This window comes from Plasmodium gonderi (genome assembly GCF_002157705.1).
Source record: "Plasmodium gonderi DNA, contig: Chr13, whole genome shotgun sequence".
In the NCBI taxonomy this organism is placed as follows: domain Eukaryota; phylum Apicomplexa; class Aconoidasida; order Haemosporida; family Plasmodiidae; genus Plasmodium; species Plasmodium gonderi.
In genome coordinates, this window is record NW_021628938.1 from 1,466,941 (window position 1) to 1,481,442 (window position 14,502).

The 14,502-nt window shown below is 31.5% G+C and overlaps 3 protein-coding genes across 3 annotated transcripts; 1 reads left to right on the forward strand and 2 right to left on the reverse strand.

Moving 5' to 3' along the window:
* Positions 1-178: 178 nt before the first annotated feature.
* Positions 179-2,545, reverse strand: PGO_132630 (hypothetical protein, conserved; the record flags this gene model as incomplete). Its single annotated transcript, XM_028689779.1, has 1 exon — positions 179-2,545. The coding sequence occupies one exon, from the start codon at positions 2,543-2,545 to the stop codon at positions 179-181; it is 2,367 nt and encodes a 788-aa protein (XP_028545580.1).
* Positions 2,546-8,172: 5,627 nt separating this feature from the next.
* On the forward strand, positions 8,173-9,894 carry PGO_132640 (GTPase; the record flags this gene model as incomplete). The annotated part of the gene is made up of 1 exon (XM_028689780.1): positions 8,173-9,894. The coding sequence occupies one exon, from the start codon at positions 8,173-8,175 to the stop codon at positions 9,892-9,894; it is 1,722 nt and encodes a 573-aa protein (XP_028545581.1).
* A 1,048-nt stretch (positions 9,895-10,942) lies between these two features.
* PGO_132650 (14-3-3 protein) lies at positions 10,943-12,775 on the reverse strand (the record flags this gene model as incomplete). Its single annotated transcript, XM_028689781.1, has 1 exon — positions 10,943-12,775. One exon carries the CDS (start codon positions 12,773-12,775, stop codon positions 10,943-10,945), a length of 1,833 nt encoding a protein of 610 aa, XP_028545582.1.
* Positions 12,776-14,502: the final 1,727 nt, after the last annotated feature.

Consider the following 14,502-nt stretch of genomic DNA (forward strand, 5'->3'; position numbering starts at 1 on the left):
GTACAGGTATGTCCTTTTTTTTTTTTTTTTTTTTTTTAACCCTTTTCTGTGCAATAATTATGAACGTTCAGATTACTTTTACGAGTTTATGGCAAAAAAAAAAAAAAAAAAAAAGGGCATATCTTCACACACCTGAACATGTTATGATTCCTAAATGATCCTATATGTTATTACACTTTCATAAAAATGTGCAAACATGATAAAAGGTATCGTGGGACAAACGAGAAAATATATAATTTTTTTTTGTACGTCTGATAAGCCAAGCATTTCTTAAATTAATTTTTCTTGAGTGTTGTAGAATGAATCTTTTTATTTCCTTATTCTCTGTTAAATCTATTGGCAAATTATTACGAGCTGTTTTTGCATATATATTTGCACCTCTTTTTACTAAGCTCTGAAATATTTTTAGATTTCCAGTTATGGCAGCTGCGTGGATAGGAAATAGTTGTAAACGTAAATCAAAATAATTTGGATCAGCGCCTCTTTTTAAAATAATTTCAACTATTTTATAATTTCCAGAGGTAATAGCACAACATAAAATTTTACTGGTTATTCTTTTTTTAAAAATGGATTTATATTTTAACCTATAATGTTCTTCTAATGTTTTTGTATGTACATTATATTTTTTCATAATCTTTACAATTTCTTGCATTTTTTTATCAAGTGATTTTTCAATTTGTTTGTGAATCAAATATTTCACAATTCCTTTATGCCCTTCAAATGATGCATAGTGAACAGGTTCCAATGAATTCAAATCTAAGCATGTTATGTCAGCTCCATTTTCGATTAATAATTTTACTATTTCGAAATTACCCATCATTGAAGCAGCATGTAAAGGAGAGTCATATTTTTTTCCTATACTTAAATTTGGTAATGCACCATTTTGTAAAAAATATTTGCATACTTCCAAATGATTAGATATGGATGCACACCACAGCGGAGTTTCATTATCAGATGAGAGTGCATTAATATCGGCATCGTGGTCAATTAAAAATTTGACAGAATCCAAGTCCCCTTTCGATGCTGATAAATGCAAAGGTGTAAATCTCCTTATTCTAGTTTTACTGTTTATGTATATTCCTGATCTTAAAAGTTTTTTTATTAATTCTATATTTCCCTCTTTCGTTGCCAAATGAATTGGTTGCAAATCTGTTATGTCATCGATCAGGGTCGAATTCTCAAAATTTTCTCTAAAAACATCCATGTACATATCCAGATCGATGCATGTCAGTTCGTAGTCATTTTCGATTCTATTAGTATCTGCATTAGACGTGTCCTCTCTACCAAAACTTATGGCATACGACTCAATTTCGTCATGTACATCTATCTCGCTCCTGTTTATTCCTCCTGTCGAGAAGTTGACCTTATTATGGGCACCATCCCTATGATCCACATGAAAGTATGAATTGGTGAAAATGAAATCTGTACATCCTGTGCGAACTTCTCCATCTCCCGAGTGAACTTCTCCACCTTCCGAGTGAACTTCTCCACATCCCACATGCACTTCCGCACCTCCCGCGTGAACATCTTCGTTGTCATGTCCAGACATAACGATACTCCCATTTTGTAACAAAAATCGCACCCTCTTTTGATTCCCTACTTGACCATGTCCTGCAAGCAGTATTCCTCTCTTTTTCACCATATCGATGTGCTTTTTGCTGGTGATAAGTCTTTTTTCCACGTGTGGGTACATTTGCACCATTGTGAATTCATCACATGATGAAGATGCACTAAAAGAACTCATCCATATGTCACTGTATGTCTTTTTGAACACTTCACCATTGTCATTTTTATTACTAGCACCGGTTTGTTTACTATTGCAGCTGTACGTTTTATTTATAGTTTTAATAAATCGACACAAAGTATAATTCAAACATGGCATAAACACATGGTACGTACATTTTGTGTTTCTTACTTTTTTTTTTCTATGGCATATTTTGTCTCTTGTAACATTCGATATAATGTCAATGTGGGTACTTATTTGATTACTATTGCAAATAGAGTTTTTTTCTGCCTCCTGAATGAAGGATACTTTTTTTTTTTTTTTTTTTTGTTTTTCTCCTTCATGTGTTAAACTACTTCCGGTTTTATCAAATTTTTCTTTTATGAGAAAATTTAATGAGCCCTTATTTGTTGATTCTGAATGTATACGAGACTTTGAATAAACAACATTGCTTCTAAAATGGGTTCTTAAGGATTCCTCCATCTGAGACTCAATCTTCTTACTTTTGTAAAAATGAGGATTTGCATAATCAAAATGGAAGAAATAATTTTTACATTTTTCGATTTGACGATGAAATGAAGTTTTTTTTTGTCTTCCATTTCCTGTACTTATATCTATTGGAAAACTATCCCTTTCCATTATCTCAAGAGTAGAAGTTTTTATATCCATTTTTGAATGATTCTCATTTGTATTTATTTTATTCAAACTGATATACCTTTTCTCCATACATGTTCCTTGTCTCACTCCTTTAATTCTTGAATGGATTGTATCGTCCCCCTCAGTACAGCCTCCTCTCCAATATCGACACAACAGTAATTTCATTAATCGTACTATTGAAAATGTCCCTCTTTTTTTTTTTTTTAGTGTTATTTTATTTTTTCCCACCCCTTGCTTGTATACATATAATCTTTTAACTCTTAATGTTCATATATTTTACTACAATTTGTATTTCCTTCTCTTTTTTTTTTAACGGTTTGAATAGTCTACATGTATCAGAATTTGATACCAAAAAAAAAAAAAAAAAAAATGAACCAAAATTTGTTCCATATATTATTATCAATGCTTTAATGGAAATTATGCAACTGTCAATGGTTTCAAATTGGAATTCCTATTATGTACATTAGTGTGTTCATGTGCTGTGATATTTACTCAGATGTAGTTGTCACACATGTAATCGTTACACATGTAATTTCCACGAATGTAATTGCCACACATGAAATATTTGCAAGGTAGATTCGAATGAATTGTGTCTAATGGGGTTATAAAGAAAATGTCGTGAAATTTTTAACGCACATGGTGGTAGATTCAACTTATTTGTACCCACTCATTTCTCATTAACATCCACAATTAGTTTCTTTGAGTCTATATGAAAATTTCAAAATGTTCATTTGTCATGCACTACTGAATAAACATGTTAATGTTCTTCCTAGCCCCCAAAGGAAGAAGAATAAGAGGTGTGTAATCTGAAGGTGCGGTTTGAAAAAAAGAAAAGAAAAAAGAAAATATAAGGAGAGATGGTGAGAGATATAGACAGCGGGTGGCGATAGAAATATGGAATAGGAGCGATGAATTAAAAGTGGAAATAAAACGGGCAAGTAGAAGTTGCAGGTGGGGGGGGGTAAGCACAAATTAAGCCTCCTGCATTTTCTTGCTACAAATTCGTAAATGGGCAAATTAGCAAATTAGCAAATTAGCAAATTATCAAATGCAGAAACTATTAAATGAGCAAACGAGCAAATGAGCAAATGAACAAATTAACAAATTAACAAATTAACAAATTAACAAATGGACGAACGAGAAGCGGTGACACAGGTGGTAATGGAAGACATAGAAAAATTGAAAGTCATGATTTTGCCACACACATCAAAAAGGCAGTTTACAAAAATTCAAATAAATAAAAAAACTGCGCATCGGAAGCAAGCAATAAAGTATGAATGAAGCATTTTCGTGCTGAACAACTGCATATGCAATGTAGACATAATGTAGTTAAAAAAATTACTGCATCATCACTATTTCACCTCATTTCCCCCTTTTTCATTTTACATCTCTGCAAATTTGCCACATGAAAATATTTTTTTTACTACCAACCTCGTTATTTTTCCACAAAATATAAATTCAAAATATCCTACATTAGTTACCACATGGAACGTACGTCTTTTCTTCCCCCAATATGTGCCTATTCAGTGTATACGAAAAGATTACGTTATAAGAGGGCTAGTAGCAAACTTTTCTTCCTTCTATTTTCTTTCCATTTTATTCTTATTTTTATTTTATTTTTTCCCCCTCCCAACTTTCTTTCAACTTTTTTACTACCTTATTTTTCCACTTTTTCTTTTCTTTCAATGTGAATATTTTGTAGAGTTCATAGAACAGTGATTTTTTTTTTTTTTTTTTTTGATTGTCCTTTTTTTTTTTGCAAAAGTTGGAGTAAAATTTTAAAGAAAAAAAACCACAGGCATATTTCTGCATGTGTATATGTCAATTACATTTCACTACAAACAGATTGAATACCCTTACAACTGCTACTATGCAAGTCTTATGCATGTGTTAAGAAAATACAGCTTGTGGGTCGTTGCTATATTATATGTGCACATTCGGATGGTTATAAAATTTTTCTTTAAACAACATGCTAATTTTGTGCATTTCATATCTTGAGCAATTGCATAGTAAGGTGGGGTGACAAAAAAGAAAAAAAAAAAAAAAAAAAAATACACACCATATACATGTGGATATACATATACACACACACTCCTGTAAAAACACACAGAAACACTTATTAGGGAAAAATTCCGTGTCACTCAAATCATTTCACGCCACTTTGTAACTACTAGCAATTGTGGAATGGCTACGAAAAAAAAAAATAAATAAATAAAAGAAGAACGAACAATCACATGGTTACATATATTCCTTTTCATAAATTACATACAACAGATTCGTAATGTTATCCGAATTGTGCTTTAAAAGTGCATGTCGTTTTTTTTTTTTTTTTTTTTTTTTTTTTTCTTTTACTCATCACTTTTTAGTGTTTGTATCGTTGTTGAGCATATTTATATGTAGATCTCACATTCCGCTAAAAAATGCACATTTGTGTTTATAATATATACACACACAAGTGCATATGGATGCGCCCTTTTTATTTGTATATATATATATATATATATATATATATATATATATATATATATATATATATACACATGCATATACACGCTTACTTACACTTATTTTGTCCTTTCGCTTTGTGCTTAATTAGAGTTTCTCGTTTATTATTCCTCGTGGAGCTTCTAATATGCCATTATAATTTGCATCATTTGTGCTTTTGGGGAGGAGGAAGACGGGAATGTTTGCTTACTGTGGAACGCACACGCATCTTCTGCATGCTGGAATGTGTGCACAGATATGTGTGTGAATGTGTATACCAGTGTACCAGCCACGGTGTATCCCAAAACATACACATTTATGCATGCATATGCCTAATATACAAAGACACAGATATACATACATATGGAACCTTTCATGCCACAAATAATGATCCCTTTCATCCCAGAGGTACAGAAACGAAGTGAAAATGAAAACTGGTTGTTTCACAAATGGGACATTCAAAAAATTTCATTAAAAAAAAAAAAAAAAAAAAAAAAATGCAAAATTGTTCATGCGATTTTGCTTTTTTTGACACTTTTACATGAACTGTTCATAATTTTTCACACTTTTTGCCAAAACTTATGAACATATACTGCATATTCCAAAGTTGCAAAGTAAAAATTTATCACCATAATAAACCATCCCAGTTAGTCCCATTTTGTCATCCCCAGTTCTCACAAATTCTGTTCAAGTTGAAATGACAACGTATGTGGAAGTAGTGGATATAAAATGTTCAAAAATGGAGAAACAGATGTATGAACACCATAAGCCAAACGGGGGAGGGGGCGGGAAAAAAAAAAAAAAAAAAATTCATCCCAGAGTTCCTTCAAACGGAAAAATTTAAGTATACCTATCCAAAATGGTATAAAGTAAATAAAAAAAAAAAACAAATTGTCTACCTGTGATATTATTATTTGGGATACAAGTGGAGAGAGGGGGGTTGTTTTAGAATTCTATCCTACCCCACTATTCAGGCCTGAGCACCCAAATGATGGTGCAAAAACTTTTTCATCTGCCCTTCCAGTAGTAACTTTGCATGCGTCACCCCAGATCATAAAAACGTAAGAATTAACTTATCCTGCATTTCGAAAAAGTATACAAAAACAGTTGGCTGTACAAATGCGTCTTGTTAATTCCATTTAAAAATATTAGCACAAGGCTATTCTCCCCCACTTTAACCCCATTGACTTGTTCTTCCATCACAGTTGGAAAAAACGAAGTAGCAAAAAAAAATTATTAAAATAAATAAACAAAAACGAGAAGGCAGAAAAATATCTGCAGTGTTAAAAGCAGTTGACTTTTAAAAAATTCACCGGCGGGAATAGGAGGAGAGTAAAAACACAACACTTAGTATGGAAAATTATCAACTTGATGGATCATTCATTTTTTTACCAAATTGTATGTTTAATTGGCCATAAAATGGGAAAAAAAAAAAATAAAATAAAATTAACTTTTCTACATGCTACAAGGTAGGTAAAAAAAATGTCATTATTCTTCTGTTTATTTAACATTAGTGAAAAAGAAAAAAAAAAAAAAAATCTATACAGGCTAGGCAAGAATGGTATTATGGCATATCATATTCGAATAAAAAAAAAAAAAAAAAAAGGATTCCTTTTATCATGTTGCTTATATTTTTTAAAAAAGCAAAAAAAAAAAAAAAAAAACGAATGCGCACATAAAAAGAATGATCTACTTTTTGAAAAAATGGGAACATAATAAATAGCGGGAGAAAAAAAAAAAAAAAAAAGGATTAAAAAGTTTTGAACAAATCGAAAAATAGTGAGTGAGAAAATAGAGTATTTTTTTTTTTTTTTTTTTCCCAGTTTTCCAGAAAAAAAAAAAAAAGGAAGAAGGAATGAAAAAAAAAATGACTCATATTTTTTTTCATAACACTTGACTTTGACTATGTATGAATGAACTTATAAGGTATGCTGAAATTAAAAAAAGGGGAGAGGAGTAAAAACAAAAATAAAAAAAAAAAAAAAAAAAAAAAAAAAAAAAAGGAAAAAATAGGGATTAAACTGCCAAAAAAAAAAAAAAAAGTCTTTATTTTTCCTTCCATCACCTTATTCACTCCTCTTTTTATGCTCGTTTACGGTTAGAACAAAATTCGTAATCGTGGGCAATCCAGCGAGAAGGTATAATAAAATCTTTTATAAACAAAAAAGAGAAAGTGAAAGAGGGGGAGAAGCAAACATTTTAACAAGATAAGTCCGTTAGTATAACCTAGGTTATCCCCATATGTCACGGTTCTAATTATCAACTTGATGGATCATTCATTTTTTTACCAAATTGTATGTTTAATTGGCCATAAAATGGGAAAAAAAAAAAATAAAATAAAATTAACTTTTCTACATGCTACAAGGTAGGTAAAAAAAATGTCATTATTCTTCTGTTTATTTAACATTAGTGAAAAAGAAAAAAAAAAAAAAAATCTATACAGGCTAGGCAAAAATGGTATTATGGCATATCATATTCGAATAAAAAAAAAAAAAAAAAAGGATTCCTTTTATAATGTTGCTTATATTTTTTAAAAAAACAAAAAAAAAAAAAAAAAAAAAAAAAAAAAAAAAAAGGATTAAAAAGTTTTGAAAAAAAAGAAAAAAAGTGAGTGAAAAAAAAGAGAATTTTTTTTTTTTTTTTTTTCCCAGTTTTCCAGAAAAAAAAAAAAAAGGAAGAAGGAATGAAAAAAAAAATGACTCATATTTTTTTTCATAACACTTGACTTTGACTATGTATGAATGAACTTATCAGGTATGCTGATATTAATAAGAGGGGAGAGGAGTTACATCTAAATGTAATAAAAAAAAAAAAAAAAAAAAAAAAAAAAAAAAAAAGGGATTAAACTGCCAAAAAAAAAAAAAAAAGTCTTTATTTTTCCTTCCATCACCTTATTCACTCCTCTTTTTATGCTCGTTTACGGTTAGAACAAAATTCGTAATCGTGGGCAATCCAGCGAGAAGGTATAATAAAATCTTTTATAAACAAAAAAGAGAAAGTGAAAGAGGGGGAGAAGCAAACATTTTAACAAGATAAGTCCGTTAGTATAACCTAGGTTATCCCCATATGTCACGGTTCTGTTTATATTTATACATAACAAATATATATAACCACTTTTTATAGTCAACGCAAAGAAAAAGAATATATACACAACTACCTGATCACACAAGCCAGCGGTGTTGTATATATATAATTACCAATATAAAGCACATATCTCATCTGAATTATATAGCAGCCTTCAGAGACATAATTTTACCCCACCCCTCGCTTGTAATCTAGACTGAATTCTTCCACAATCGTAAGAAAATATGATAAAGAAGGGAGGTCTGAAGTTGAAGAGCCTGAAAATTGCCCGTAGCACTGTAGGAAATGTAAAGGTGAATGGAAAAAGCATAGGAAAGGAAGATGTGAAAAGGAAAAATGAAGAAAAGCAGAAGAGACTTAAAATGTACAGGACAAAGGCTAATATGAAGAAAATGAATACTAAAATTAATGAAGTGAGAAGAATAGAACCAAACATAAAATGGTTTAACAATACGAGAACGATTAGTCAAAGTAAGTTGGAAATTTTTCGAAACAAATTGGAAGAAGCTACACATGATCCTTTCAGTATAGTTATTAAGAGATCGAAAATACCAATAGAATTACTTAATGGAGAAGAAAATGATAATACCACTAATAGCACCAATTTTGAAAAGAAGAAATATAAAAATGAGCATATGCTAAGAATAGAAAATTTTGATGATATATTTAGTAAAAAGAAAAAAAGGAAAAGGCCTAAATTAAATGTTACTAGTTTGGAAGAATTTGCAAATAATGCAAAAATGAAATTAACCAATTATGAAACAGAAAAAGATAATTCTTTAATTGAAAAAAAAAGTAAAAATATAGAAAAAAAATATAGTAAAGACCATTTATTAAAAATTGGACAATCGAAAAGAATATGGAACGAATTATACAAAGTAATTGACAGTTCAGATATCATTTTAGAAGTATTGGATGCACGCGATCCTATAGGAACTAGATGTAAAAAATTAGAAGAAAATTTAAAAAAAGATAGACCAAATAAACATATTATACTTATCATTAACAAAATTGATTTAATACCAACTAGTGTGGCTCAAAAATGGATTCACATATTATCCAAAGAATATCCAACCATAGCTTATCATGCAAGTATTAACAAGCCATTTGGAAAAAATGACTTATTCAATGTTATTCGACAATATACACAATTTTTTAAAAATCAAAGAAAAAAACATATTCATATTGGTTTAATCGGATATCCGAATGTTGGAAAAAGTGCTATAATCAATTCTTTAAAAAAAAAAGTTGTCTGCATTTCTGCATGTTTACCTGGACAAACTAAATATTGGCAGTTCATCAAATTAACAAATAAAATTTATCTTATTGATTGTCCAGGAATTGTTCCTTACGATATTGAAGATTCAGAAAAAATTCTTAGATGCACCATGAGACTTGAAAAAATAACCAATCCGCATTTTTACATAGATGATGTTTTTAAAATGGTTAATAAAGAACATCTGCTTCGTATATATAAGTTGTCTCCTGATCTCGAGTTTCAAAATTCAGAAGAATTTCTAGAAATTCTGGCCAAAAAAATGGGGAAATTATTCAAGGGCGGACAACCAGACATAACCTCCGTTTCGAAAATTATTTTGAACGATTGGATTAAGGGAAAAATTCCGTACTATGTCGATCCGGATGAATACTTAAACGCAAGGGGAGGAAGACCAGACTCCATTCCGCACGGCACTCAACAGGGGCTAGTGATGGAGGAGAGGGTAAAAATGAAAGTGGATCAAGATGGAATGGACGATGTGGATACAGCTAGTGGAGGAGTGGGAGAGGAGGAAGAGGTGGGAGAGGAGGAAGAGGTGGGAGAGGAGGAAGAGGTGGGAGAGGAGGAAGAGGTGGGAGAGGAGGGAGAGGAGGAAGAGGAGGGAGAGGAGGAAGAGGAGGGAGAGGAGGGAGAGGTGCAATACGACGGAGAAAATTCAATAGGATGACGAGGTGAGAGACGAAATTGACAAGGACGATGTGCTGGACGCAGATCGGATGAGTAACGGAATTATTGAATGAACCTGTGCACAATGTGTGTACCAAAACAAGGAACAGAAGAATTTTACACACACACACACTTTGCGATTATCCATCATGTACTTTTCATGATTATCATTCTCCTCAATGAACCGTTTAGGGTTGTTTTTGCATGTTATAATCCAAGAATATCCCCCAAGGGAAGTCCATTCGTTCTGGATAGGTAGAGGGGAATATTATGAAGGATAAAAAAATATGAACATTCTATAGTACTATAATAATAACGATAATGTGTAAAACTTGCATGGGTAAACTTGCATCAAGTCTCATTTTAAACTCAGAACATTTTTTTTTTTTTTTTTTAAATTACCTTTTTGCAATTTTAGCTTCATATTTGCTATACGCTTGAAGAACAATAATGCACTTTTTTTTTTCTTTTTTTTTCACTCCAGATTATCAGCATGATCACATTTTGTGTTACATGTTTAACCTTAAACGCATGCATTCGCATATGTATATATATGTATATATATATTTTTTTTTTTTTTTTTTTTTTTTGAACATTTTGCGCAGAACGTGGAAATACGTTTGAAATGGTCATTTTGTGAAATTTTAATTTTTCATGAAACAATTTTATCGCCCTTTTTTCACTTATCTCATTTGGTTCTTTCGTGGAATTAAATTTTATTATTATTTTTTTTTTTATGTCATTTTTTTTTTTAAATAAGCATATACCTGTTTATTATTACAACGTTAAGAACGGTAAAGTGGACAAAAAAAAATAATGTAAGTTTTAGAGGACATTATTCATGAAAAAATTAAAAAAATATATCGAGACAAGGTAAGAAAGGAAGTGAGAAAAAAAGACGGACGAATAATTGCTCTCCTAAAGAAAAGCCAAAAGGCACAAATTAAAATCGGTGCTTCAGCCCAGTATCGCGAATTAATCAAAGGAATCGACACCCATGTTGTCCATTCTGCATGTCCCTCCTGCGTGTCGACCCGTTTCTGAACGAATCAAAAATCCAGAAAGAGAACACTGCTCTTGTTCAGGCTCCTCGACCAGCGTTTTATGTTTTGACGTAGCTTACTAAGAATCTGTATACACTTGGTCGCCTCTTCTATGTCTTCTATTTTGTTCAGAAAGTCACAAGTTCGATCAAATACGTGAATCGAAATATTTAAGGCCAGTTGTTCATGGCCCAAGTTGAAATACAAAAAGGATATGTACCGGCTAGCTAACTGTAAAAAGTGTATATCTGTTGGTTGTAAATATATTTCTGCTAATTCGAATGATTTCTTATATGTGTATTTAGCTAGCTGTTCATATTTATATTTCACCCCTGTCTCGGTTATGTCAGATATTATTTTATACTGATTTGCATTCAAGTGAATGTAATAAATTTTATCTTTATCGTTATTAATCATGCATAGGATGCAGTTTAAAATGTTTATCATGGCTTCACAATTCAACAAAAATTTGTCTTTTATTACATTTCGGATGCTTTTACAAATATTTTTTTTCTTCTCTGCATCGATGCAGTTTTTATCGCTAACCTGGGCCTCTTTCGAGTTCCCTGTCCCACTTGTCATACCTTTGCGCTCGTCATTATTGTTCTTGCTATTGGTATTGTTATTATTGCTACTGTTATTATTGCTACTGTTATTATTGCTACTGTTATTATTGCTACTGTTATTATTGCTATTATTGTTGTCATTTCTGCTGCCGCTGCCATGCTTCCTGTCCGTGCTGAGCTTGTGATACGCTTTGAAGGTTCCCTTGTAAGACATCACGCTATTGTAGTTGTAAACTCGAAGGGCTTCCTCAAGATCATCCTTCTGATTTTGATTCAATTCAATATCAGAATTGTTAAGTCTATCCAATAATAGAAGCATGATGCACGCAATAGCGTAGTCGTAACATTCATATTTACATGTAAGTTTTAGGAAGTTATGTATGCTTTCTCTATCCAGCTTAACTTGTAAATTTTCATTTGCACTAGAGTGAAGCAATTTTTTTATGCTACTAAAATGGTAGAGAAGTAAATCACTGTACTTTATTAAAATTTTATTTTTTAATTTATGCACTTTATCCTCTTTATCTATTTCATTTTCTAAAGAGTGATTTTCTACATTGATGTCATTATTCGAATAAATTCTTGGGATGTTCAAATTTGACATACTTGATTCATTCTCAGGGTCATCTTCTGTGAGTGGAAAAAACTTGGGTGATTTATTTTTCCCCTTACATCTTATTTTCATTTCGCATGCATTTCCACTATTTTTCATTCTTGTTTTGTCATCACTATTTACTTTTACTTTGTTGAAATCTACACACCTCTTCAAATTTTTTATCTTTCCCAAGTTAGCCTTTTTTCTGCTACAGCTGGTTTCCCCTACCGCTTCTATTGTGTCTACCATTTCTACTGTTTCACTTCTGTGGCTTTTTATCAAACGTAGGGATGAATCCCTAGCATGCGAACTTTCTACAATCACGTTGCTATTTTTGCTCGTGCCATTAGTGTAATTCACAGCATTAGTGCTACTGATCCCCATATCCTTCGTCTTAGCACTTACATTTTTGTCTTTTTCCTTTTTTCTTTTAGTGTCTAGAATGGACGTATCTTTTTCCTTCCCTTTGCGATCGATGAAAGCAGTGTCTGTGATTCTTTTTGTGTTGATCTTTTGTTTATCTCTTCCTCCATCTGTTGCTGGATTTTTTTGATGATTTTCTTTTACCTTGTGAGATATCTCTTTCCCATATGTGGGAATTGCGTTTTTTTTGTTCGCCATCAACATGAACTGCCTTCGATTGTTCACAGATGATGCATGCTTTACTACGCCCTTCATAGTGCTCAAAAAGAAAGTGCGGGGGAATGTATTTTTATCCAATTCGCTGGCATTTGCCTTTCACGCGCGTAAGTGTAAATGAGTATACACGTATGTGAATAAATAAATAAATAAATACATATCTATATATATATATCTATATATATATATATATATGCCCATTTACAACAAACACGTAGTAAAAAAAACACGAACTAAATCACATGCGTATGTTTTCCTAGAGGTAAAATGGACGTGCATTTTTGCAGCATCATTTCTCTTCCTTTCCCTCAGTTCATTCTGTTTACCTAAAAATGCTGTTTTGTAAAAGTGGGGATTTTTTCCCTTGGTGGTGGTGGGAGAATAATCAATTTTCTTAAAAAGTTGACTACTCGGTTTTTGTGCTTTGTTTAACTCACCTTTTTTTTTCTTCTCTTTTTTTTCTTCTCTTTTTTTTTTTCTTTTTTATTTTTAAAATGCGCTAAATGGGAAGCAGTTTCTTTGCCTTTTGGGGGAGGACAAACATTTTGATTTGTGTCTACTAGAGTATAATTTCGTAGCTGAACAGTTGTAAGTTGTCACCTGGTCTTGTCGTTTCTTACAAATGTTTTATTGTCTTTCGTTTATTTAAAAAATGAAGAGCTTAAAAGAATATAATTCCACAATACATTTGATCATTCTGGAACACATTTTAAGTTTGTACAAAGGAAAAAAAAAAAAAAAAAAAAAAAAAAAAAAAGATAATCACAGGGGAGAAGTAGCTACTCCATTGAGGGCGTAAGTTTTACAGCTATTTTTTTTTTTTTTTTTTTTTTTTTCTACCTTATTTTCCCTGACATGTCAGACAAATTTTTATTAAAATTGAGTGCAAAAAGAAAAAAAAAAAAGTTTTTTCATTTGTACAATTGTCCATTTGTTCATTTGTACAATTGTCCATTTGTTCATTTGTACAATTGTCCATTTGTCCATTTGTCCATTTGTTCATTTGTTCATTTGTTCATTTGTTCATTTGTTCATTTGTCCATTTTTCCATTTTTCCATTTTTCCATTTGTCCAATTGTCCATTTGTACAATTGTTCATGTTTGTTCATATTTTTTTGTTTTTTTTTTTAAAGTTTTAAAATAGCTACATTAATGTTTACCCCCTTGCAAAGACAAACAAGCATATCCCCAAATGAAGCAAATAATTGCACACAAAATATGTTCCGCTCTCAGATCGGGATTATTAAAAAAAAGTGGTTTTATAAAAAAAGAAAAGAATTGGGAGCTACTTAGCACACCTTTTGAGTTGTTCCAATTGTTATCTGTCATTACATTTATTTAGTCTTATTAGCACCATAGTGGAATAAGCAACCGGGTTATATGCAGTAAAAATTAAGGTTTAATCAATTTTGAATATCTCTCTGGATGTGTAGCGGTTTGTGTAACTCCTGGGTAGCAACCTTTCACGCATGTATCATGGAGCAGAAGAAGTAACTCATCCCCCTCAACGTAGAAAATATCTAAAAATGCACATTGCATAATAAATTGAAAAAAATTTCAAAAGAAATAAAACGTGTGCAGGTTTCATTAACATCATAGGAATGAAACTCATCATGATATTCCACATATGCATCCATCTACCCATAAAAAGAAGTGATGTGGTGTGGTGTGCCGGTGGAAGGTCTGGTTTAGGGAGAGAGTGAAAGAGGTCTCAACAGATTGTCATTCGTTACGTAGGAGGAGAAAACTAACTACTTAGCACATTC